The sequence below is a fragment of the Pelobates fuscus genome, chromosome 7 (assembly GCF_036172605.1).
Source record: "Pelobates fuscus isolate aPelFus1 chromosome 7, aPelFus1.pri, whole genome shotgun sequence".
In the NCBI taxonomy this organism is placed as follows: domain Eukaryota; kingdom Metazoa; phylum Chordata; class Amphibia; order Anura; family Pelobatidae; genus Pelobates; species Pelobates fuscus.
Window position 1 is genome coordinate 47,316,102 of NC_086323.1, and position 27,997 is coordinate 47,344,098.

General features: G+C 43.2%; 1 protein-coding gene across 1 annotated transcript; it reads left to right on the forward strand.

Annotated features, from left to right (window-relative positions):
• On the forward strand, positions 1 to 27,593 carry DIO1 (iodothyronine deiodinase 1). Its single transcript, XM_063428101.1, has 4 exons — positions 1 to 638; positions 1,141 to 1,284; positions 18,076 to 18,275; positions 27,329 to 27,593. Exons 1-4 carry the CDS (start codon positions 293 to 295, stop codon positions 27,392 to 27,394), a joined length of 756 nt encoding a protein of 251 aa, XP_063284171.1. The 5' UTR covers positions 1 to 292; the 3' UTR covers positions 27,395 to 27,593.
• Positions 27,594 to 27,997: the final 404 nt, after the last annotated feature.

Sequence of the window (27,997 nt, forward strand, 5' to 3'; positions counted from 1 at the left end):
ATCATCTGTTGTTTCTGGCGAGAAATATTTTGTCTATTGAGCTGCAATATGCATATCTGTTACCCTCTGCCTTCTCGCTTGTCATCAGATTGCATATTTTTCTCAGTTTCTCCAGTTTATATCTGTGTTTACTGGCGTGGCTATAGAAAGGGAACACCTTACATTTGTTGCCAGCAAATAGTTCCCCTGGGGAAACTCTACGTTAAGCAGGTTGAGCCACTGATAAATTAACTGAAAGGTGAGCTTTGCATTCTGCTACTTCTTTACCTGTTGGGTCTACAAAGAACTCAGCATGGAGAGATTGCTTCAGATCATCAGAATAGCTTATCGGTTTGTGCAGAAGACTTTGATTCTTTGTGCTCTTTTTCTATATGTTGTTGTGGGAAGAGTGTTCATGTTTCTGTTTCCAAAGACCATGGCATCTGTGCTGAAATCTCGCTTTGAAATGATTGGACATGACCCAAAGTTTCAGTATGAAGATTGGGGTCCTTCCATCTTCACATTCAAGTTTCTGAAGTCTATTTTGCAAATCATGTGGCTTCGCCTGGAAGATGAAGCATTCCTGGGTCAGGCAGCTCCCAATACTCCAGTTGTGGACCTCAATGGGGAAGTGCATAATTTGTTGGACTATCTTAAGGGTAAGAACAAACAATTTGTGTCCCGGTAGAAGAGCAAAGTTGCTAAAGTATCACTGGGGGGTAAGTAGAATATTTTCCATGTCAAAACATCTGCCTTTCTAAAGGGACTTTAAGAAATGAGCAGCACCAATATACAAACAGTGTGCCTAGTGTATCACAGAGTAGAAAAGAATATCACTACATTCCTTGGCACATCTATCTAAACACATCTATTTCTAGTAAAATTCTTATTGGTAACTCTAAGCACCGCAACTTTCAATCAAAGCCAGATGTATCCACCGTGTAGATGGACCTTTCATGTTTTATATCAATTTCCAGAAAGTTAAAGACATGTCACAATGCCAATTGGGAGTCAGTATTCTCTAACATTAGGGGACATTGTTGTCCAAGAAGAAACCATCATTCTGAAGCCCTTATAAAAATGTGTGGACTTTTAATCATGTATTCCGTATCTCTTGCTGGATGATTTAGTTAAAAAAAAACTGTGGTATTTCTTTTCTAGGTCAGCGTCCTTTGGTTTTAAGTTTTGGGAGTTGTACCTGACCACCGTTCCTCTTCAAGCTTGGAGAGTTTAATAAGCTCGTCCAGGATTTCAGATCTGTGGCAGACTTTTTGATCATCTACATTGATGAGGCCCATGCAGCAGGTAGGAGATGTTACTTGGGAGAAAAAAAAATATATGTTTTACATTGAAGATCTAGAATTAGATAATAAAAAAAAAAAATTAGCATGAAACACTGGTATATGTCATTTTCACAAAGGAATGTGGAATGTGGTATTGTTTTTTTTTTTTAATTCTTCAAACAATTACAAAACCCACCACCAACTCTCTCATGTGTTTTCTAAATTAATTATTTTAATGGTTTTCTGCCTAGTAAATATTTAAGTTCAGTGCATATGTTTAAAACCTGGGAGGGCATAGTTTGCAAATGTTTAAAGATCACAGTTTTTTTTTTGGTTTTTTTTTTATGTTGCCGAAAAATTCTGCTGTCCTAGTGATGTGGGATTATTTAAAAATCCTTATTGTATGTGTATTCAATTATTGCACTAACTCCATTTTAACTGTATACTGTGACAATCCTCCATTTTGTCCTCCTAACCTGACTTGTTCATTTTAAAACTACCTTACATGACAGAATTTCCCAGCACATCTAATACAATAGACAAAGACTGTATTTTCTATAAAGACATGATTAAAGGACCACTCTAGTGCCAGGAAAACATACTCGTTTTCCTGGCACTAGAGTACCCTGAGGGTGCCCCCACCCTCAGGGACCCCCTCCCGCCGGGCTCTGGAGAGAGGAAGGGGTTAAACTTACCTCTTTTTCCAGCGCCGGGCGGGGAGCTTTCCTCCTCCTCTCCATCTTGATCGCGACGTCATCGGCTGAATGCGCATGCGCGGCAGGAGCCGCGCTCGCATTCAGCCGGTCGCATAGGAAAGCATTTACAATGCTTTCCTATGGACGCTTGCGTGCTCTCACTGTGATTTTCACAGTGAGAATCACGCAAACGCCTCTAGCGGCTGTCAGTGAGACAGCCACTAGAGGATTTGGAGGCTGGATTAACCCTCATTATAAACATAGCAGTTTCTCTGAAACTGCTATGTTTATAAAAAAAAGGGTTAATCCTAGAGGTACCTGGCACCCAGACCACTTCATTAAGCTGAAGTCGTCTGGGTGCCTAGAGTGGTCCTTTAACACAGGAATTGCTGACTTTTCCTTAGATTTGCAACATAGTATAATTTGAAGGCCATGAGAACACAGTAGTAATGAAATGTTCTATTCATAAGAGACCTTGCACCTGGCCACGAGGCCTGAGATCACCGACCGTGTAAAATGACGCTCAAGACCCCTTGTCCCCCACCCGTGTCCAGAACAATCCCACCTCTTGGTGGGTGGACACGGGACTAACCACTTAGTTTTTGAGCCAATTAATAATATTGATAGGTGGACACTAATCCCGACACTTAACAATTAATCCAATTAATGATGTTTATTTGCTGATATTCTAATAATCAATGATGACGTAAAATGTCTCTTAAAAGGACCTGCGCGTCCGCTTTTTAATCACTTGCCAATAAATTTTCTCGAAGTTATTTTAACCTGAACCTTGTGTGTCAGACTTAATTACTTCAGCGTATATACGCAATTTAATTTTATTGATTTGGACAGGAACAGATAGACATTTAAACATTTTGGTTTACTGCTAAAAAGTACCATAAGACTAGAATCATAGTTTAAAGAGAAAAAACAAACCCAAAACTTAGCGATAAACATGAATAGACTAATATAGCAGGTTTTGACAGTCTTGCCTGCAGGCTTACAGTCTAATTCTAACTCTTCAGAGTTTATAAAAAATATGAATACATTTGTTATTTCCATACACCTGGGGTGTTTTTTTTTTTTGCAAAGGTAAACTTTTTTATTTACCGACACACATTAAGCTGCATTTTTTAAGTGATCCTTGGTTTTGAGAGCATGCTGCCGGGCAATGCAGTATTATATTTGGTTGCACTGCCTCCTAAAGATGATAACTTTAGTTAGCAGTACTCATGGAGAGTGCATTAGGAGGTTGTTGCTGAAGTGGCAATTTTGTTTTTGGTCGTTCTTTTGCCGAAGACCTGCGCATGTGCAAGAGTACAGCATAAATGTCTACCCAGGATCCCACTCAATAGAGCTCATTTCCCTACAGCTGATGTGGAATTATTAAAAATCTTTATTGTACTTGTATTGAATTATTGTACTAACTCCATTTTAACTTTATACTGTGACTTCGTCCTCCATTTTGTCCTCCTAACCTGACTTCTTCAATCCTCCATTTTGTCCTCATGACTTAACTTGTTCATTTTAAAACTACATTACGTGACTGAACTTCTCAACCCAATTAATACAGTAGACAAAGACCGTGTTTCCTTCAAGGACAAGTACCAGGAGGTGCCGGCTACTCCTTAAGACTTGCTGGCTACTCCTTAAGAGCTTGTAAGATAGTACAGTTTGAAGGCCACAGAACACAGTAGTAATGAAATGTTCTATTCATAAGAGACCTTGCACCTGGACATAAAGCCTGATATCACTGACCGTGTAAAATGACGCTTAGGACCCCCTTGTCCCCCACCCGTGTCCAGAATAATCCCACCTCTGATGGGTGGGCACGGGACTAACCTCTTAATTTTACTAACCAATAGGTAAGACACTAACTCCGTCACTTAACAATTAATCCAATTGATGATGTTTATTTGCTGATATTCTAATAATCAATGATGACGCAAAATGCCTCTTAAAAGGGCCTGCGCGCCCGCTTTTGCTTCACTTGCCAATAAACTTTCTCGAAGTTATTTTAACCTGAACCTCGTGTGTCAGACTTAATTACTTCAGCGTATATACGCAATTTAATTTTATTGATTTGGACAGGAACAGATAGACTTTGAACATTTTGGTTTACTTTCAAAAAGTACCATAACAACTTGGCGCCCAACGTGGGGCATCGGGCTATGTCCGGCCGGTGAGCCGTCCTAAGGAAGACAAGGGTGGACGGAGGAATCCAGGGGGAAGGAAGGGAGATTGATCACCTCCAGATACACGGTAGAGACTTCTGCAGAGCCACCGGTACGTTCCGGCCCCTTTGATTGACCCGTCCACGTGTCTGTGACTGCTTCCCGGGAGGACATCAAAGACAGGTAATATCTTGCCCGGTGTCTCGTTACTCACTTGTTTACCTGCATTTTAGTCTATCTGTTGCCTGGGTGTGTTTGAATCGTTTGCCTGTTTCCCCATTTTGAGATAAAGGGGGGGTGGACCTGCAGGGGATTTGCCTGGGGTTCTGTCTTGCTTGTTTTCCCCTTTTTGGGATAAAGGGGGGTGGACCTGAGGGGACTTGCCTGGGTCTTCAGTGTGTGTGTCTATCTGTTTGTATTTTACCTCTTTTGGGATAAAGGGGGGTGGACCTGCGGATTCGTTCCTGGGGGTCTTCTGTTGCCTGTTTTACCTCTTTTAGGAACCACGGTGTTGTGGTTGTAAGGAAAAAGGGGGGTTGACCTGCGGATGCGTTCCTGGGGGTCTTCTTTGCCTGTTTACCTCTTTTAGGAGCCTCGTGGCTGTGGCTGTAAGGAAAAAGGGGGGTGACCTGCGGATGCGTTCCTGGGGGTCTCTGTTGCCTGTTTCACCTCTTTTAGGAACCACGGTATTGTGGTTGTAAGGAAAAAGGGGGGTTGACCTGCGGATGCGTTCCTGGGGGTCTTCTTTACCTGTTTACCTCTTTTAGGAGCCTCGTGGCTGTGGCTGTAAGGAAAAAGAGGGGTGTTGGAACTGTGGATTTTGTGTAGACTCATAATTTCCTGTGATCCTTCTTGTGTCACTTTGAGAGCCTAGCTAGCTTCTTTGTGCACATGGTATTTCTGTTTATTTGTGAGGGGGGCTTAGTCTTGTGGCAGAGGATTTTGTTTCCTGGGGGGATTCAAGTAGGCATTGCTTGTTTTCCGCATCACGTGGTAGTGAGACTTATAAGTGGGTTTTATAGGGGCACTACGGGAGTGAGGATAGACGTGGCCACATTCTTGTGGACTGCAGAGTAGAGAGAGGCTGACGGAACTCGGACCGGTGTCAGTTGTTTTCCGTGGCCGCTGGTAGTGAGACTTACGAAAGTCGTTCTCCGAGCGGAGACACTACGGGGTTGAGGGAGGTGACTTTGGAGTAAGCACACGAGTAAAGGAAAGGGATTATTGTTGATTTCATTTGAACTGTGATGCATGCACTGTATTTCAATTGTATTGTTGTCTTGTTTGTCTAATTAGGAGTCTCATGAACTCCTGTGTCTGTCTCTAAGGATTTTCCTTGTCTTTCATCTTTCTATACTTCCTATGTTATTATACTATCCACTCCCATTCCTCTTAAAAAGAGAAGTGATTGGTCACACACTTCTCACTTCGCTCCAATCCGTGTCTACCACCCCGGGTAGGCGGATTCAGTGACTAGTCTACGTTTTGGGAAGACGCACCTGAGAAAATCCCACGATTCTCGGGTGGCAGTCGAGCATTGTAGACGTTCTTGTTCAGTTTTCCCTCTCTCTCTCTATATCTAGGACGCTGGTATAGGGGTAAAGGGATTATGGGACAGGATTTAAGCAAGCCCAGTAAGGGCTGGTTAGCATGTGATTTAGTCGAAGACAGAGAGGGTGAGGAAATGGTTAAAGGTGTTGAAAAAATTGCAAAAGTATGTAGAATTGCTGTACCGACATGTGGAAGATTGCAACCAGAAAGTTGGCGTAGGTTACTGACAGAAAAGAAAGGCAAGCTTACAGATAATGGTTTATTAAAGACTGCTGAAGCATGGTATAGAGTAGCGAAGGCTATTCAGCTAGAAGGTTGGGTTGAGGAAGAGATAAATCACAAAGGTGTGAAATTGTTTGTGTATCATAATAATTGTGTTGCCGGGGTCTATCCTCAGCCAGCGCCCAAAACCGGCGCCCAGGGAATGTCTATCCCCAAGGTTCAGTCAGCAATAAGTGATAGCCAGCTGACTATGTTCCCCACTCCCAATACCCATCCCATCACCTCCCCTGTCTGCCCGGTCCTGAATTCTGATGGATCTTTCTTTTCCCCTGCCCCATCTTTAACATTCCCATCATCCTCATCCATCCCTACGCTACCCGCTATACCTTCCCCTAACACTTCATCTGCCATTCCTGCCCTACATTCTCTCTCTGTTCATGACCCCCTCCCTTCTTCTTCTACCCAACTAACCATCTCCTCCGCCCTTGCCCCGGCTCCTCCCTCTACACCCACCCCTACCAATCCCTCTCCGTTCCCTCCCATCTCCACCCCAGCTCAATACCCCACCTCCTTCCCCTCCCCAGCCTGGCCCTACCCCTTCCCATATCCCATGGCCCTGCCCTATCCCGGATATCCACTCCCCACTCCCCAAGCCACGCCCCAGGTTCCGGTCATGCCCAGTCCGGCACAGTCTGCCCCGGATGTGCCCTCTTCCAACATGGCCGCCACTTCTTCCCTTAACCCTAATGTAGTACCTTTTCCGACCACCAATATGGCGGCCCCCAGTTCGGCCCTGATGCCGGTAATCCCCGGTGACTACCTATCCCCAGGTAATGACTCACTAGCCACCCCTGCATCTGGGGCTCGTTCCCAACCACCGATCCTTTCACCTCATTCGGGCCCTGCACCACGTAAAAGAGCCAATATTATAGAATTCGATGATGACGAGATGGACAGGGTGTCCCATGTCTCATCGGAGCTTGCCGCGGGAGCCCCAACTCACCGTTCTATCGATGACCCTTTTGGCCACAAGGGTCGGGGAGAACAGGCCCCTCCTAAATATGTTGCTTTCAATCCCACTCAAGCTAGTGCTCTAATGAAATCCCTCCCTGACCCAGAAAAACAGCCTATGCCCTTCTACCGAGGGATAGTTCAAATTCAAAAGACTTATTCCGCCGCATGGCGTGATTTGCTGAGCATTTGTGCTATCAAAGCAGGGGATGCATATTGGCCAAGTATGGCCCGACACCTCAGTACAGATTTGCTCAGCAGTGATGTTGATTTCCCCTCTGGAGTAACTTTTTGCACCCAATTAAGAGAATGGGCTAAGGACAAACTTGCGGATCAGGCTGCTGGCCTTACTGATGTTATTCAAGATAAAGGAGAATCAGTGGAAAGGTTTCATGCAAGACTGTATCAAATGTTCACAGATTTGGGGTTTGATCTTACAGATAAGATTCATTCACAAATGCTGTCAGGTGCGTTTGTCCAAGGTGTTAAAGACTCTATACGAAAGGGAATCATTGCCGCACGCCCTGAATATAAGGTTGTTCCCCTGGATACCCTGCTTTTAGTTGCTAGAGGTTTGGAATCCGTTCAGACCCCAAGGAGACCTACTTCAGCTCCTCTCATGGTATCCCGCTCCGCTCCAGCCCCAAGAGGTCCCAGACCGGAGGAGGGGGGACATTGCTTTAATTGTGGAGCAAAGGGTCACTTTAGGAATGACTGTCCAGAACCTAAAAGGGAGCAAAGGGAACCCAGAAAACTACCCAAGCCTGCCCCGGCTCCCAAAGCCACCAAACAGGTTCCAATAGTTGAGGAACCCGATGAATAGGAAATTGGCAAGCCTGTGTCTGTGACCCCTGTCATGGCAGTGTCTACAGGGGACAAAGGGGGGCCACTTGCCACAGTGACTTTACCCATTGAAGGCCACCCCACCACATTTCTAGTTGACACAGGTGCAGCCCGTAGTGTTCTACGAGAACAAGACCTGCCAGACCCATCCTTCCTGTCCAGTATTGATGTCTCTTGTGTTGGAGTGGATGGCCAGCCAAGACGTAGCCCTTTAACAACTCCGCTGCGAGTTGGTTCTAGCCTGCTCGCTCGCTTTGTAGTATCCTCCACATGCCCCATTAACCTGTTAGGTGCTGATGTCCTCTCACGCCTGCAAGCATCCATCACTTTTACCCCGGATGGGCAGGTAGAAATGTTTACACCTCTGTCTGTATCAGACACTTCAGCCCTATGCTCTTTGCCTTTGATGCTGCATTTAGAAAAGCCCCGTGAGGGGGCAGCAGAATTAAGGTCCAATTTCCCAGAGGAATTAAAAACACAGGTGCCCGCCAAGTTATGGTCCTCAGGCCCAGAGGACATAGGTCACCTAAATGTTCCCCCTGTGGTGGTAAAGCTTATTCCAGGAGCTAAGTTACCAAGAAAACCACAATATCCATTAAAACCAGCACAGTCCGCTGCAATTTCTGTCCACATCAAGGCACTCTTGGAGAAGGGTGCCCTGGTAAAATGTAAATCTGAATGCAACACCCCGTTATTTCCTGTGAAAAAGAAAACTCCAAAGGGTGAACCAGAGAAGTACAGGATGGTCCAGGACCTCCGTGCTGTTAATGAAGCTACCGTCCTGGACACCCCTCTTGTACCAAATCCTCATACTCTGCTCTCTGGAGTCCCACCATCTGCAAAATTCTTCACAGTTATTGACCTGGCCAATGCCTTTTTCAGTGTCCCACTGGACCCATCCTGTCAATACCTGTTTGCTTTCACTCATGAAATGCAACAGTATACCTGGACTGTCATGCCCCAAGGGGCACAAAATTCTCCAAGTCAATTTGCTAAGGCCATGGGCACCATCCTTGACCCATGGCAAGCTGAGCACCCAGAAGTTGTCCTGCTTCAGTATGTGGATGATCTATTGCTATGTGGAGATGATGTACCCACTACTAAACGGTGTTCACTTAGTCTCCTTTGCTATTTGGCAGAACAAGGATGCAAAGCTTCACTCATCAAGCTACAATTCTGTCAATCTTCAGTGATCTTCCTTGGACATTGCCTATCTCAAGGTACCAGACATCTTACTCGGGACCGGGTAAGAGCTGTTTTGGACATTCCACCTCCAAGGACTTCAAAGTCTCTTCATGCCTTCCTAGGCCTCATTTCCTACTGCAGAGCATGGATCCCTGAAGCCTCTCTGCTTATGCAACCTCTCTATGATGCTCTTAAGTCTGACCCGTTCTGTCTAACCAATGAAGCCCTGGCCAATTTCGATGCTTTAAAACGGGCCATTGCCTCTGCTCCTGCCTTGGGCCTACCTGACTACTCCAAACCCTTCAAATTGTTTGTCTCTGAAAGACAAGGCCACGCAACAGGAGTGCTCACCCAGACTAATGACTTAAGAGGCCGCCAGAGGCCTATTGGATATTTCTCATGTCAACTGGACATTGTGGCCAGAGGGACTCCTTCCTGTCTCAGGGCTGTTTTTGCTGCGAGAGAACTCATAGAGAAAACCTCAGACCTGGTCCTTGGCCACCCTCTGGTTGTTTTGGCCCCTCATGACATCTCTGCCATCGTCAACCAAGTCCAGCTCAAGCACGTGTCTCCAGCCAGGCACCTGCGCCTACAGTGTCATCTTCTTTTGCCTGACAACATTTCCATCCAAAGATGTCAAGTGCTCAATCCGTCCACTCTTCTTCCACTCCCTGAGGGGGGTATCTATTATGGATTTATCACAGATGAAACCTACATCTACCTGCTCTGTGGATGTATCAAGAAAGTCATGCATCCACATTTGTCATTTCATAAAGATGAGACACCTCTTTGTGAAGGCCCGGATTACGCCTTCTGTACCATGTGGTACAAGCCAAATATTACTCCCGAACCTTGCTATGAAGATGAGCTTTACCACTGGACCGATGTAAAGCTCACTGCACAAGACTTTTATTGTGACTCTGAAGGTAATAGCATGGTCTTGGTCCAGCTACCTCAACAACTTAACTACCTCTACCGCCATTGGGATACCGCTATCCCACATATTCCTGTTACCAAGTTGAAGACAAAGTCATGGAATGATCTTGGGCCCATGGCAAAACTATGGGCCACCATGAATGAAGAACAGCTACAGGAAAATGGTATTGTCAAATACCCAACAACTGACCTTCTGGAAGCATGGCCACGCCATTTCCTGGAAAAGGAATTTCAAGACCTGGTCATAAAGAATGATTATGACCCAGAAACACCTCATGACTGTTTTGAACAGATGAAAATGGAAACAGTGCACTTACCAACTGTGCATGAGAATCCATTACCAGATCCGGATTTTACCCTGTTTGTGGATGGATCAAGATATGCCGATGAAGGAGGAACATATCATACAGGATATGCCGTAACCACAACAGATGAAGTTATTAAATCATCATCCTTACCACCAGCAATGTCTGCACAAGAAGCTGAATTACAGGCTCTGACTTCAGCCTGCAAAATTTCCGAAGGAAAACGTGCCAACATCTATACAGATTCAAGATATGCTCTGGGTGTGGCACATGACTTCGGCCTAATTTGGAAGACAAGAGGATTTCTTACCACCGCCGGTACACCAGTCAAACACAGCACTGCAATCAAGGAGCTAATGGATGCCCTCCTACTTCCCGAAGAGGTGGCCGTTTTGAAAGTCAAGGCCCATGGGAAATTGGATACAGATGAAGCAAAGGGCAACCATTTGGCTGATCAAGCTGCTAAGTTAGCGGCCAGGGATTTGCAGGAAGTGGATGAAGAAGTGTCCGGACAAGAAGAAGAAGAAGAAGTCCCTATTTTTGCTTTGCAAACTCTTCCTACTGATTTGCGAATCTTACAAGAACAACAAGCTGCAGTCACTCCTGAGGAAATCCAGAAATGGAAAAAGAAAGGAGCTGTCCAAAAGGATGGAATATATTACAACAACTTCAAATTTTGTCTTCCCAGAAATCTATACCCAGCAGTGGTCCAATGGGCACATGGGCCCGCGCACCTGTCAAAAGAATTGATGGCCGCCCTCATACAGAAGTATTATGAAGCACCTGGAATCACAACATTGATCAATAGCTTTTGCAAGGCCTGTGTCATCTGTGCAAAATGCAATCCAGGAAGACCAATTAAGGTGCCTGCGAAACACCTGGCAAAGCCCATGTACCCCTTCCAGCGAATTCAAATTGACCACATCCAAATGCCCAAGAGTGGGCCCCATGAATATGCACTAGTAATAGTGGACATGTTCTCAGGCTGGCCAGAAGCCTACCCAGTGGCCAATATCACTGCAAAAACAACCGCAAAGCGCCTACTTACAGATATTGTATGTAGATTCGGACTCCCAGAAGTTATTGAGAGTGATCAAGGCCCAGCCTTTACAGCAACTGTGACTAAAGAAATTTGGACTGCTCTAGGGGTGACCCTAGCCTTCCATACCCCTTACCACCCACAAAGTAGTGGTAAAGTGGAGCGCATGAATGGCACTCTAAAAACCAGAATGTTAAAAATGTCACAAGAAACAAAGATGCCCTGGCCAGAAAGCCTACCAATAGCTTTATTTAGTGTTAGGCACACACCTAGAGGGAAGCATTCACTGTCCCCATATGAAGTTCTATTTGGGACAGCACCCAGGTTAGGTTGTTATTATCCACAGCAGTTACAGCTCCAATCAGATGTTTTAGTAGATTATGTAACTGAACTTGCAAGTGTTTTAAACAAAATACATGCCCAAGTTTTCTCTTCAATTCCAGATCCTGAATTGGATACAGGTTCCCATAACCTGCTTCCCGGAGATTGGGTCCTGATCAAGAAGTTTGTGCGGAAAAATACCCTAGAACCAAGATTTGACGGTCCATTCCAAGTTCTCCTGATTACCGCAACCTCCGTCAAATTGGCCGGTAGGCCAAATTGGGTCCACGCTTCCCACTGCAAGAAATCTCCTGCCCCAGAGGAAGCGAATATCGCACAAACATGTACCTCTGGTACATCTTCCCCTTAATTAGCCTTATGAAGGCCCAGCAAGTAGCCATTACCAAAGACATTAGTGGGTACACCTTCTGGTACAATTCATCATGCACCCAGGTGGCTACTTATACCTTTGACTATTGTGATATTGTAGAATGCCCATTTCCCACACCACAAATCCAGAGCATCTATAGAGATATCCCTCATTCGAAAGACCCATATGTTTGTGTAGTTGACAAGCAATGGGGGCACAATTGTGACCATTGGGGGGCGGCGGGATGGAATGCCGGGCCTGCCTGGGGTTACAAACCAAAAAGTGCCGTATCTAAAGTAGATGATCATGGTAGATCCCTCCTCCAGAGAATGACTTTGAGAAAGCCTGGGGGGAGTACACCAATGAAATTAATCCTTAACATTGAGCATCCAAGCCCAACAGATGCAGACCAGTATGTGATGGGAATGTATTGGAAAAAGGGTTCCTACCAAAAATTAGGGCATTTCTACCTTAAAGATATGTGCAACTCTTCTGAGTGGCAAGGGGCCACCCATATGGTCCCTAACCCATTAAAACCCCATATCCAGACCTTTCAAGACATGATGGCCATTGCTAACCCCACCTTTGAAGATACCATGGCCGCCGAAACAGGTTTTAATGATGTAAATTTATGGTTAGAATGGATGAAATATAATGCTAATAAGCATAATAGAACTGCATGTTACGTGTGTGGAGGTGCCCGGCCTCACCTGGGTACCGTACCTTTAATCCTACCTGTAGATATAGAAGAATGTATTTTAAGCCTTTTTGCCTATCACTATAATTTTAACAGGTCCATATGTATTGCATGGACAAAGGAGTATCCTCTCCTAGCCAACGATGTCAAACCCCCTGATGGTATTACCGTATATAAAGGTAATTACACTTGCTATGCCATGTACGATGGTATTGGTAAATTTGTAGGTAACTTTTCCAAAGGCTATTGTGCTACATACAGGACTGTCCCTGTACGTTTGCTGCAACATCACACTAGGTCACTAGGGGACATTTATTGGTTGTGTGGGGATTTACAGCTAAGATCCAGAATGGACACAGAATGGTGGGGAGAGTGTACTCTGACTAAGGCCATTATGCCTATACATATTATTTCTGATACACACCTCAACACCCATGAGTTCAGCCACACTAAGGTTAAACGTGACGCCCCAGTGAAAGGAAGTTTTGATCCTCATGTATATATTGATGCCATTGGAGTGCCCAGGGGGGTGCCCAACGAGTTTAAAGCTAGGGATGAAGTTGCTGCAGGATTTGAATCAATTTTTACCATAGTTACCGCAAACAAGAATCTAAATTGGATAAATTACATTTATTATAATCAACAGCGTTTTGTCAATTACACCAGAGACGCCCTCCAGGGGTTGGCCGAACAGTTGCAGGCCACATCCCAAATGACTTTCCAGAATAGAATGGCCCTAGATATGATCTTAGCCGAAAAAGGAGGGGTTTGTAAGATTTTGCCCGACACTATGACATGTTGTACCTACATCCCAGAAAACACAGGCCCTAACGGTAAAGTCACACTAGCTATAGAAAAATTAAATGACCTGTCAGAAGAGTTAAAAAGGAATTCTGGGATAAAAGATCCCTGGGAAAGATGGTTTGGTTGGATGACAGGATGGCAAAAGGCTTTAATGCAGATTGGTATGGCTATACTAATTTTTCTTTTTATCTTTGCTCTTCTCTTTTGTTGTGTCCTCCCATGTCTGAGAAAATCCCTCATGAAGACTGTTGACCAAGCAGCACCCACTTTGACCCATCTCGAAGTTGATGACCAAGAATTCCAAGACATCAACTCACCCTGTCTGCCGCTGCAAATTATCCCCTTTGTTGATAAAGTGCAGGAATTCTAGGAAGGGACTAGATTAGGGACAGCATCTGTCAGTGAATGGTAAAGGCCCCATGTGGAGAAGTGGTGGGTTAGCTGCCATGGGATACCCTTGGGTGTGAAGCGTTCGAGAGCCATACTGACGGATGGTTAGCCTATTAGAGTCAGATCTAGGGACAGCCTTGCACTTTGCATTAACATCTAGCTAGCAGCCACGGGGTTTCTGTGCCTTTGGGTTAACACGTCTTCTGATACTAACATAATAAAGTTTTATCTCTTAGAATTTAACATTTCATAGGGGGGACTGATGTGGAATTATTAAAAATCTTTATTGTACTTGTATTGAATTATTGTACTAACTCCATTTTAACTTTATACTGTGACTTCGTCCTCCATTTTGTCCTCCTAACCTGACTTCTTCAATCCTCCATTTTGTCCTCATGACTTAACTTGTTCATTTTAAAACTACATTACGTGACTGAACTTCTCAACCCAATTAATACAGTAGACAAAGACCGTGTTTCCTTCAAGGACAAGTACCAGGAGGTGCCGGCTACTCCTTAAGACTTGCTGGCTACTCCTTAAGAGCTTGTAAGATAGTACAGTTTGAAGGCCACAGAACACAGTAGTAATGAAATGTTCTATTCATAAGAGACCTTGCACCTGGACATAAAGCCTGATATCACTGACCGTGTAAAATGACGCTTAGGACCCCCTTGTCCCCCACCCGTGTCCAGAATAATCCCACCTCTGATGGGTGGGCACGGGACTAACCTCTTAATTTTACTAACCAATAGGTAAGACACTAACTCCGTCACTTAACAATTAATCCAATTGATGATGTTTATTTGCTGATATTCTAATAATCAATGATGACGCAAAATGCCTCTTAAAAGGGCCTGCGCGCCCGCTTTTGCTTCACTTGCCAATAAACTTTCTCGAAGTTATTTTAACCTGAACCTCGTGTGTCAGACTTAATTACTTCAGCGTATATACGCAATTTAATTTTATTGATTTGGACAGGAACAGATAGACTTTGAACATTTTGGTTTACTTTCAAAAAGTACCATAACACAGCTGTCACTAGTGATGGTTGGGGGAAATGACGAGGCTTGATGGCGGTAGCTTTGGCTAGTGTAAAGCTTGTCAGCTGGATAAAAAATACTGTAAAATGCCAACACAGTCCTTGTGAGCATTTCATACTGTTATGTATTGAGGTTTATACAGTCCACCTTCCAGTAGATGGCAGCATAGTGAAGTTATGCACTTGTTCTGTTGTGTTTAGTCTCTTTGGTGTTATGTCATTATGTGTGTGTACTGAAGTAAAGAGAAGTTCTATTTTACTACAATGTCTGAGAGCCATTTGTTAATATATAACATGCTAATACACTAAACTGGCGACGAGGATGGGATATCAGTAAATGGACACTGCAGAATATATATAAAGGAAATGAAATCAGCCTGATTGAGGAAGTAACACTTTTTTTTTTGGAATTCTTTTATCTACAAATATTTCCAGCATGGCTTCTCTGGGACACATGGAGGAATTTGATCTGGCTAATCCAGCCTCATGGGACTCATATGCTGACAGGTTGGTGTTTTTCCTGAAAGCTAATAAGGTGGTGGATGCTATTCAGAAGAGAGCTGTGTTACTTAGTGTTATTGGATCCAAGACTTTTGATACTGTCCGCTCACTGATATCTCCTGCTAAACCACAAGACTACTCATTTGAAGAAAAACTGGCACTGTTAAAAAATAATTTAGCACCCACTCCATCTGAAACAGTGAGGCGTTTCCATTTCAATAGAAGAAATCAGAAACCAGGTGAAAGCATTGCAGCATACATTGCAGAACTGCGCAGGCTGTCTGAAAATTGCAATTTTGGTGCCAGCTTAGAATCCTTGTTAAGGGACAGGCTTAAGTGTGGGGTGCAAGATGAAGCACTGCAGAGGAGACTGCTTGCAAGACAGAATTTAACTTTTATTATTGCACAAGAGGAAGCGCTCGCAAATGAGGCTGCATATGTCCATTCAAAAGAGATACAATCCTCCTCCAGCAAAGAGAAATCACCTGAAATAAATCTAGTGAAGAAGACTGATGTAAAATCAAAAGACTGTTCACCACACACTGATGTCACAGCTCCATTTAAAGGAACTTGTTATAGTTGCGGTGGAAAACACAGGCGTAATACATGTCGTTTTCGAAATGCAGTCTGCCACTGGACACCCCAATACCCACTGCGCAGGTCTCCTGGACAAAAGGCCAGTGGTGCCAAGGCGAAAGGAAGTCCATGCATTATCGGTCCAGGGGTGTTACTGTGGAGAAGTTGGTAAAAATATTTACCATCTCGGGGTCTCTGCTATGATTTTCCACCCAATTGCACTAGATATGTTACCGGAGAATTCTGAAGAAGCCATGCACAGAGAGTCCAGACACAGGTCAGTTCAGGAAGCAAGGGTCTTTGTTCTCACCAATCGGGTCTCAGCTGAACTCATGTTCAAAATGTCTGAGACCTGAGCACATGGAGTACAGGCTTTTTATAAGCTATGCATCCCCCTACTATACCCTCACACCCATCAGCAAACAGGATACACAGGATTACCTTATATGGACAGGCAACATGGCCCTTGAGGAGAATGGAATGTGGTTTCAGTTCTTGCACATGCTCAGTGCATTGATGACAGTATCTTAGCTACATGTAACTAACTAACAGATACCTGTACTTGTATATGCCACATGGAGATTTTAGGCCTGCTAAGTTTTGGGCATAGCTGAAATCCCATCACAGTAGTAGGTAGGGGTGCACTGGCACCAATATAGATCGTTGGGCAGTAGTTACTGTAAGGTATGCCATGATGATCGCCCTGAGAATTATAGTAAAACCAGGCACATAAACGAGTGCACAGGGACCCAGGTAGAGCAGTGTTTATTTGCTGCTGTAAGGTAGAACAACAGAAAAGAAAAATAATTAAAACAAAAGATACCATTAGCTAAAAAAAACAACATGAGACAAACAGACCACTACTCTAGACAGTGGGGTTACTGGTTGGCTTGGGGTGTCTGCCGATAGGAACAAAGAGGGTAATGTTGGCTATATCCCATGGACACATCTAGAAAATTGTCTTAGTCCTCTAAGTGATGTAACCACCTTGTTGTAAAATTAAAATCATTGCAAATAATCAATTACAAAACAGTCTCCTTTTCAGTGCATGTCCTAACTAAAGATCAGACAAATCGACTGTTAAAGCCCTAAGGGATTTCCTGCGTAGTCGCATTCATTATAACTCTTCTTTAGCAAAATACGGCTACATCTGTTGAAGCTTCTGTTCTTTTTTGAGACACAGTGAAAATTCCCAGGGTAGTATTATATCAAGCCCATGCCATAATATTGCTGTAAGTACAGCAGGGAGGTAGGCGAACCTATCTGACACCTATGTGAGTTTTCACATTAGGAACATGAGAGTAACAATTACATTTACAGGGTTATTCACTAAAGAGTGATCTTTCATGAATTCAAAGTGAATTTCAAATTTGAGGCCAAGGTAGCTGATCTGAAAACTTAGCTACCTTTGAGAATTTTTACATTTTGATATCTCTATAAAACAGACTTATGTTTATAGCCCTATCTGACTAACAGAAGCCCCATGCAGCCACAGGTTAGTGGTGTGATCAGGGATTTAATCTTGATCGCACCACAATCTCTATGTAGGCATTTAAATGCCTATTTAAAGAGCTGCTTGCAGGGCTGGCTTCCAGCTCATTTAAAAGTCTGGGGCCACTAAAAATGGCCCCAGCACACTAGGGGAAGCTCTAGGTATCCATTGATACCTTTTGTTAGTGGTGTGAGCAGGGATTTAAACTTGCTCACACCATGATCTTTCAATAGGCATTTAAATGCCTATTTAACCCCTTAAGGACCAAACTTCTGGAATAAAAGGGAATCATGACATGTCACACATGTCATGTGTCCTTAAGGGCTTAAAGGGCTGTTTGCATCGCTGGCTTCCAGCACTGCAGACATCTCATATAAAAGACAGAGCTGAGCCCCTAGTATCTTTTGCTACCTTCGGCTTCCTTGTGTGAACAGGGATTTCACCCTACTAACACCAAATCTGCAGTGTGTTCTATGCCACCCTACAAGCATTTTAAGCCCACTTTGTGTAGGACGACATAGAACGTCATAACAGTGTTAAGGGGTTAAGAACCATTGGTCAACAGCTACCATGTAAGAAATTCATGTTTCTGTACTATTGTCTATTTTTCATTTAACTAGTGAAACATGCGGTTTATATTGTGTGCTTTGGTCTACCTGCAGATGAATGGGCCTTGAAAAACAACGTACATATTAAGAAACACCAAAGCATCCAAGATCGACTTACTGCTGCGAGGCGTCTTCTGGAGGAATCGCCGTCTTGTCCTGTGGTATTAGACTCCATGGAGAATCTGTGCAGTGCTAAATATGCAGCTCTCCCGGAGAGGCTTTACATCTTGCAAGAAGGCAAGATCACTTACAAGGTAAGGCTCCTCATTATGTTACTGCTAGATCAGAAACGTAGTAACCGTCATACCAGCATATGATATGTTGGACAATTGCTCCCAATTTCTTCATTAAAAGACCACTATAGGCACCCAGACCACTTCAGCTCAAGGAAGTGGACTGGGTGCCAGGTCCCCCTAGTTTTAACCCTGCAGCTGTAAACATGGCAGTTTCAGAGAGGTGAGGGTTAATCCTGCCTCTAGTGGCTGTCTACCTGACAGCCACTAGAGGTCGCTTCCACGATTCTCAGTGTGAAAATCACACTGAGATGATGCTGATGTTCATAGGAAAGCATTGAGTAATGCTTTCCTATGGGCGGTTTGAATGAGTGCCCGGCTCTGACAGCGCATGCGCATTCGCAGCTGACATCGTCAGGGGGAGGAGAGGTCACCAGCGCTGGATTAAGGTAAGTGGCTGAAGGGGACCTTATAACCCTATAGTGCCAGGAAAATGAGTTTGTTTTCCTGGCACTATAGTGCTCCTTTAAACGTGGTTTATAGGGTATTGGTGGAATTCAAAAAATGATAATTTATTACTAAATGATAATTTATTACTATTCAGTAATGACAGACTAAAGTCACTTCTTATTCATAAACGTCCGTGGCTTACTTCACCCACAATGCTCAGTCATTGTTTGAGGACATAAATGGTGGTTAGGCAAGATCAGCAGGAGTCACAGGCTATGGATGAGATTAGTGGATAGCACATCACGTGTCAGTCTCCACCTTTAATTCCACTGATACAAGACTCCACCTTTAATTCCACTGATACTCACCATCTACCTTACCCAATACCCACATCTCACCTTATTGCCTACATTATTCCTTAATTAAATACAGACATTCATTTTATAGACTAAATCTGATGCAGCCTTACTTGTGATGCCCACACAACTGAGGAGAAGGAGATCTAACCATGGCCTACTGAGCCTTATCAAACCAGCATTTCACAAAATACATTGATATATTTACTGCAAATTGAGAAACTAATTTGAAGAAATCTTCCACACTCTCACGCTGGTAAGCACTAAAATTCTGTTTTTAATATGACCTATATAGTTTGGTCCTATAATCCCATTAGACGTAATCGTAAATCTTAGAAAATCTCCAAACTCACTCCTAAAGAAAACCTGGATCCACCCCAAACGTGGGTGTATCAAAGAATATAAGGTGTATAATAGGAGTTACTCCTTGCATAATCAAAGATACAAAACATTAAAAGCAATATTAAATGTACGTTTCTAAATCACAATGATTTATATAGCACCAACATATTCAGTAGCACTGTACAATAGGTAAAGCAACACAAAACATTCTAACAAAAAGGTTTTACATTTGGAAATAGTAGGTGAAGAGGGTCCTGCCCAAACAAGATTACAATCTGAAAGTGCATAAGCAATGAATAAATACACACATTAGCCTGACACCTATACCACTAAAACAGAATAGAGGTTGTATAAACTTTTAACATATCCTGCAGGAGATATGTACATATGGATACAAAATAACATAAATTATTAAAGGAGACATACACTTATCAGCCACAATATTAAAGCCGCACTGTCACCGTCTGTGGATTTTGCAGAATTCTGGCAGTGACATTGCCGCTGGTGGTCCAGTAGCCCACGGGGGATGGGGGAGGGGGCAAGTAAATGTGACATTTACTTACCTGAACCTGTCCCTCGCAGGCCCACCTTTCATCCTCTGGCCTCTGTGCGAAACTACACAATTGAAGTCTATTGAGACATCCTCCATAGACAGAGCCAATTCCCTGCAGCTGTGACTGGTGACGGCTGTCGGGACTGATACAGTAGGAAAGAGAGTCAGACGGAGGAAATATACAGTATTAGTCCCTACTTTGTCTCTGTATATCTCTTAACTGGGTTGGAATTCAGTGAAATTCCAATACAGTCAAATTGAGTATTTCATAAAGATATTATCTTTATGAAATACTCATTTATGGGGGTGAGGGAGGGGCGGTGAGAGTGCCTCTTTAAAACCACCTGCCTGATTTAGTCTAGATCCCCCACAAGAACATGTCCTGTGGTATCTGTCATCAAGACATTACCAGCAGATCCTTTAAGACCTGTAAGTTGCGAGGTGGGGCCTCCATGGATCGGATTTGTTGTTCCAGCACATCCCAACAATTTTTGCAGTGTGACAGGGTACATTATCGTACTGAAAGAGGCTACTGATATTAGGCAACACTACAGCCATGAAAGGGTGTACATGGTCTGCAACAATATCCTGGCAGGTGATACGTGTCATCGTAACATTCACATGAATGCCAAGACCCAAGGTTTCCCAGCAGAACATTGCCCAGAACATAACATTGCCTTCACCGACCTGCCTTCTTCCCATAGTGCATCCTGCTGCCATTTCTTCCCCAGGTCCCTAGGTAAATGACGCACATGCACCCGGCCATCCACCTGATGTAAAAGAAAACATGAGTTATCAGACCAAGCAACCTTCATCCATTGCTCCATGGTCCAGTTCTGAGACTCATGTCCCCATTGATGGTGCTTTCAGCGGTCAACATTGCCGTTCTCACCACTCTGCGACTACGCAGCCCCATACGCAGCAAAATGTGATATACTGTGTGTTCTGAACCTTCTTCTCATTGCCAGCTACAGTATCTCTGCTGTGTGATCGGACCATATAAGCTTGCCTTCACTCGCCACTAATATCAATGAGCATTGGGGAACCCAAGATCCTGACGCGGGTCCACTGGTTATCCCTGCTTGCACCGCTTTTGGTAGGTACTAGCCACTTCATACCGGGAACACCCCACTAGACTTGCCGTTTGGAGAGGCTCTGATGCAGTCATCTAGCGAACACTATTGGGCCCCTTGTCAAAGTCACTTTTTTCAGATTTTTTCTCTTGCCCAATTTTGCTGCTTTCAACATATGATATTCAAGAACTGACTGCTCTATATATCCTGCCATTTCACAGGTGCCATTCTAATGATATACATTTAACATACTTTTCAGTGTTCTCTCTCTTCTCCCCACATATAGCTTGTGACAAACTTTACATGCAATCAAGTACGATCAAAGTAACAATTTGGTTAATTTTTAATATCATATGTTATACCTGTAACTGAAGAAATAAATGAAGGGAAAACCAAAATATGTTTACAAACAAATATATCCCTGACTTCCAGATTTATAATTACCGTAGCTGTTTTAAAAGGAGACACTCCGAGCACCTTATCCACTGCAATTGCAATTATGTGGAATGCTCGAATAGAGAGACACCCCATCAACTATACGTTATAAATTCGCAATCCAGCCAACGGCAGATTGACGCTCTGGTACATTTTGCATATATTGCTCTTTGTTTATGTTCTGCATACTTTGTGGCTTCTACTAAAATCTCTAAATAAGCATTATCAGAAAAACTGATGGCTATCAAACTGGACCTAACAATTTAAATTTCCATGCAAACATCACAAAATACCATGTCATGGCAAATTAAAGGGACACTATAGTCACCAGAACAACTACAGCTAAATGGAGTATAATAGCTCCCTTCAGGCATTTTCATGCGCCTAGGGACTCCTTAGATGGCCACAGGAGGTGCTTACTGGCTCAGGGCTGCACAGTAGGCAGCTCTGCCGTTCAGCGTCCCCACGCTCTGCATGGAGACGCAGAATTTTACTCATAGAGATGCATTGATTCAATGCATCTCTACGAGGAGGTGCTGATTGGCCAAAACTGCATTTGGCCTGCCCCCTTGCTGATTTTAGCCAATCCAATGCTTTGAGAAAGCATTGGATTGGCTTAAAATCTGCAATTTTGATGATGCCACCAAGGGGACAGGGCCAGCGCTGTGGAGAGCTGAAAATAAGACGAGTTTTAACCCATTCTGAGGGGGGGAAATAGGGGGCAAGCCACCTAAATGGTGGGTTTAACATACATGTTTGTGTTCCTGACCCTATAGTGATCCTTTAATGACGTTAATCTGGGGGGAAAGCCAATACAGCACAATCACTGCCAAACTGAGGTTAATTAATTGTTATGTAACAACAGGAACTGAGCAGTTACGAGCCAAATTGTGTTATGTAACCAATGTATCTGCTTAATTTGCTCTCTGTAGGATTAACTCTGACTTTGGAGTATATTACTCGACATATCGAAACCCACCTTACACACCTCTCTCTTCCTCATTTCTTCACGTCAGTAGCTTATAAATATCACATTTAATTGAAGACTTACTATTATTAGCAGCAGTATTTATATAGTGTAATGCTTTACAATTAGAGAAAGTGTCGAGGAAGGCCCTGCTCAGTTTATAATCTAGAAAGATATGTATATTTTAGCTAAACTGACTTATTTTAGTGTTAATTAATTGCCACATGTGAATCCAGTCTTAATTCTTAAATATACTGAATGAGCATTCTGAACACCATAACCACTACATAGTGCGAGAGTTCTTCAGCAGGGCTCTGCGTATGAGCTAGCCTGTAGGGCACTGAACTCACATACCCACTTTAGGGGAGTGTCATTGGCGATGCACATCACCTCCTCTCTGGCCCCACCCCTATTATTGGGCTGTTCTGCCTTTAAATGCCCAATGTGAATTTTTGTCCCAGTCTGGCTGTGGGGACTGGATGTTCAATTGTCAGATTTCTATTATAGAAAAGGCAAAACTAACTTGTGTGTTAAGAAAATGCAGCTGAAAGTTAAAATCATGATTCAATAAATGCCGCATTTACTCGAATCTAGTGCGCATCTTTTTTGGGAAAATAACGTTTCTAAAATTTGAATGAACATTAGATTCGATGGCGCATTACATTGGCGGCAAAATTGTAAATTTTCTGGCGAATTCCATTCCGTCAATTCAAACAGACAAATTCAAATAGACTAATTCAAGCAAACAAATTCACACAGGCGAATTCCATTCGGGTTTTCACTATAGGGTCAGGAATACATGTTTGTGTTCCTGACCCTATAGTGATCCTTTAAATGTATTTTTTTCTGACGATCAGCTGTAGCTTGAATCAAAACAATAAAATAAAATGTAACTGATTAATAAAACAGCAGTGAATTGACAACCAAATTGCAAAGATTTACGCTAAAATAACCAATCTGTGACTATTTAGTAGATGGAGGTTTTTTCCAAATCTGCCGATTTCCATACATTTTTCAATTGAATTACAACTTGGTGTTTATTTATTTTGTCAAGATATAATTAAGCATAGAAAGTTTACTGGAGGCATTGACTCATCTGTGCTGTAGAATTATGAATCACTTTCTTACAAAAACCTGTAAACAATAATTACAAGGGCACGTGATTTCTGCATTTCAACACTTGGTTGTAGATACAGAATGTTCATGTTGTAATGACATGTTATTGTCTTAATGGTCTAAACTATTTGGACTCTTTACAAGCGTTGATTTCGAGTGTATGAAGAGCAGTAAGAGGTCACTGGTACGACAGTCAGAGCAATTTAAGAAGATAACCTTTGCCGAAATATTCTAGTTTTTGTTATGGTGTCGTGTGAAATAAAACAATTTCTAACACAAACATCTGAGAATGAATGAGGCAAGCTGTAACATCTCAGCCCAGGTGGCAGTAAAATGAGGCAGATGCAGCAAATAATCTAGCAAGTTCTCAATTAATATCAGACAACAATTAAAGGAGAACTGTCAACTCAAAACTATTTTTATTTTTTTGAATTTTTTATTTTTGTTGTGCATGGTTTGACAAAGTGTTATATGTTGCCACAACAGCGAATATAATCACAGTGATATGACAGGTTTATACATATGTGGCAGTGAGATGAAAGCACATTTTTTATACATTTTTAAACGTAGTTAGACGTAGTAAGGCAATCTAGTTATATATAACATGCAAGCATCAGTAGTAGCAGGTATGTTTTTTAGGCAGTGTCGTCGATAGTTAAGCTATAAACAGGCTGGAACATTGATATCCTTAAATTTACAGAACTATGCATAGAAACTTTACGATGTGGGTGGTTAGGCTAGTGGGCATGAAAAACATTAGCTAGCAACATACTAAAGGTACATGTACTGTGTATGTAGGTTGAAGATCGTCGTGTTGGGGCATACAGTCACACATAGTATTGTAGTACAAACAGGTATATTGCAAGCTTTAATCACATCTATGTGTGAGAAGGTGTATATAGATTTGTGTTTTCTAGCGTGTTAACATGCAGGTAGACCAACAGCCACCTAGTGAGTTGCAAACATGCTTAGGATGCCACATTAGATTGATTTAGCTAGCACTTATAATAATGCTTATTAATCACTCAGCAAAGGGTTAATGGTCGTTACTGTATGCTTAGCCGGCAGTCAGGGAGCAGTTCGTGCGTTAGGAGGCATAATGGGGAAAGTCCAGCGATATGCCTGACATACTCCAGTCTCATGGCCACTCTCATCCGATCCCCTCTGGGCTCACACTGTAGCCCTGGTGAGCCGCTATCTCCTGGGGTGTCAAAGCCATACATGCGTATAGGAACCAGGCGTCCGGCATTTGGTGGTAGAGGTTTGCGTAGTGGGGGGGTCGGCGCTTCCCTGATGGGTAGATTGCTCCAGCTCCCGTCCGGTGTTGTGGTGGCTTGAAGTGGGGGTGAATGCTGGGTAGGGAGCGGGCACTCCGTCGCCGCTTGTGTGGCCGGTCCCGCCATCGGCGCCTCTTAGGGGAGCCACCGATAGCAACCACTCTGAGTCCGCTATTAGGGCTGGAGATTTCTGTGGGCATACTTGCAGGAGTGGTCTGCAGAGTTGAAGCGGCGTGCAGCTTTCTCTCAGTTATCTTCCTCAGCGTCGTCTGTGGGTGCTTTCGACGTTGATTAGAGTTCGCTGGGTTGGGTTTGTGGTTCGCCACTGCTGTTGGCAGTTGCTGTCACTTCGGCCTGTAGTCTCCACGTGTCTGCTGGTTGTGGCTCACCTTGTGTGTCGCTGGAGCTCGCGGTGGCGCCGGCTCTGTGCGGGTGAGTGTCAGCTGCCTTGCAGGTATGTTTGTGCCAGCCAGTTGCTCTCTGGACGCCAGCTTCGCCCAGAACCTGGTGAACAGCTCATCTAGGTTAGCTTCAAGTATTTGCTTGCCGCGTGTTGTGGAGTTAGGCGCATCCGCCATCTTGGGTGTCGCCGCTCTTATTCTGCACGAGGGTGTCACCGCTACCTCTGCTTTGTCCAGGGCTGCGGTCGTCCAGCTCGTCAGGGACCGGGATATCCCCCACCGGTCTAGGGGGGGAGGCAATGTGAGAGTGCTCCCTTTTCAGCCAGAGAACCGGGAGAGCGGCCGCCTCTCCTCGGCTCCCACCCGTGTAGGCCGCAGGCTTCGATGTGGTCGATTCAGCCACGGAGGGTCTCATATCGGGTATCCCCCGATGCAGCATCGCCTCCTGGTTGGGACTATCGCTGTCCACAGCTGGTACGCTTGGGTGGTCGGGCGTTAACACCCAAATCTTGCAACTCAAAACTATTTTTAACATAATAACAATTTTATAAAGTTTTATGATGAAATCTTTTTTTTTTTTTAATTTATGAGAAAAACACACACGCACCTTGGATCGAATAATGTGTGAAAAGAAAATTGTTGTTTTTTTTTTTTTACATATACTTCATGTTAGAAAAAAAATAACTAATCCATTCCTTTCAAAACTTGATAAATTGATTATGATGTGACGGGTCTCCTTACTATGACTCACAGAGCCCTCTAGTGGCAGTTTGAAAGATCACATGGAAGGGACACGACAAAATATAAATGCATGCATATTAACAAGTAAGGGCATAGGCTGGATCCTAGGTTACTATGGATTAGTGCATGACTGTGCACAGGTTGTGGTGTGGTTTTACCGCAGCATCCTTGGAACTGAGAATGGCTCTATATCAAATAATTAAAATAAAGTTGACTCAGTTTTGCATTTTATTTTTTCTCAATCTTTATTTGTTCAGTCATTTATTTATACCCAGTGTTCTATAAATTTTCCAGACAGAAATAAGAAAAATGTACAGCTCATCATGTTGTCCAATATGATAAGCCCTCAATTTTATCACCAACAAACTGTTCAGTATTTTGTACTCGTCTATGGCACTTGCAATAAAGTGATAGTGGAGGTATTATAGGGAAAGGAAAGAGAGCTAGAGAGAAGAGAAGAAAAAAAAAGTGGGAAACATGTTTTTATTTCATACTAAGAGGTGCGAAAGGTGGGATCAGTGTTTAGAAATGAATATTGGGGTTGGGTGTATTTCTAACCGTTTTTACTCTAATGAATTGTATCTTGTTTGTCGTGCTCCAGGCACCATAGCCCCGATACTGCCCAATTGTCACATACTGCCTCTCCTTCCGCTTCATCCATCATGGTAGAAACCAAGGGCTCCAGATCTCCAGGAATGTGGTTGTCCTATCCTGGAGGGCTGCTGTCTGTTCCTCCATAACTCAGATCTCCTCAACTCCTAACATCCTCAACTCTAAGTTGATCAAGGACTTGGCTGTCGATAGAAGGTGTTTGGCCAGTGCTTTTTTATATTCGAACTCTATAGTCACCTAAAGAACTTTAGCTTAATGCTGCATTTTTTGTGTGTAGATCATGCCTCTCGAGTTTCACTGCTCAATTCACTGCCATGTAGGAGTTAAATCACTTTGTCTCTGTTTATGCAGCTCTTGTCACACCTCCCCTGGCTATGATTGACACAGCATGCATGGAAAAAAAAACTGGTTTCACTTTCAATCAAATGCAATTTACCTTAAACATTTGTATCTCTTTCTCTGTAAATTGAACTTTAATCACATACAAGAGGCTCTTGCAGGGTCTAGCAAGCTATTAACATAGCAGGGGATAAGAAAATCTAAATTAAACAGAACTTGCAACAAAGGAAGGCTAAACTTTAGATGACTCTTTACAGGAAGTGTTTAGGGAGGCTGTGCAAGTCACATGCAGGGAGGTGTGACTAGGTTTACATGGTAAATACATTTTGTTGATTTTCAGAGAATCTTATATGATTTGATAGTTTTTGTATGTTATGACGTATAGTCACTGTGCAATATATTTTCTTTCTAGGGCCAGATGGGTCCCTGGGGCTACAAGCCAGAAGAAGTACGCTTTATTCTTGAAAAGATGGACTAACCCAGGCCCATGCTCAGTGTCTTTATGAACCACAGTTTCCAAACATGATCTAAATATGAACTCAGAACCAAACACCACAATTAATTTGTTTGTGATGGTTGCAGCTTAAAGCATGTCCGGCTTCTACCTGATATTGCAAGTAATTGTAGATGTTGTGTGTTCAGAATGTCAAAAAATTAATTAAAATGTTTTAACAAAATGTTTTAACAATGTTTTAACAAAAAGTGGAATTTGCAGCCTACGGTCTGTTTTACTGAGAATCTAAGGATAATGACAACTGGTTGTAAGTAAATACTGCAATCAAGCATTGTGTAAACTCATAAGTGTCTCCGTAGCATTAGAAGATATACACGCAGGATACAAATTTAATAGCATTATATAAATACATCACTACTTAGCTTCTGGAGAGAAGTGGAGAGATAAACTACAATGTATCTCTATAACAAGGCAACTGAACAAAGCAGATGCTTCAGACAGGATACCATGTTAGGAAATGTCATTGCTTGAGAAAGATCCCTTGGGGGATCGAAACGTTGCACTTTGTCCCAATAAACTAATGTTATGTTGGCACAAGGATATCAGAAACGTGCCACACAAACTTAT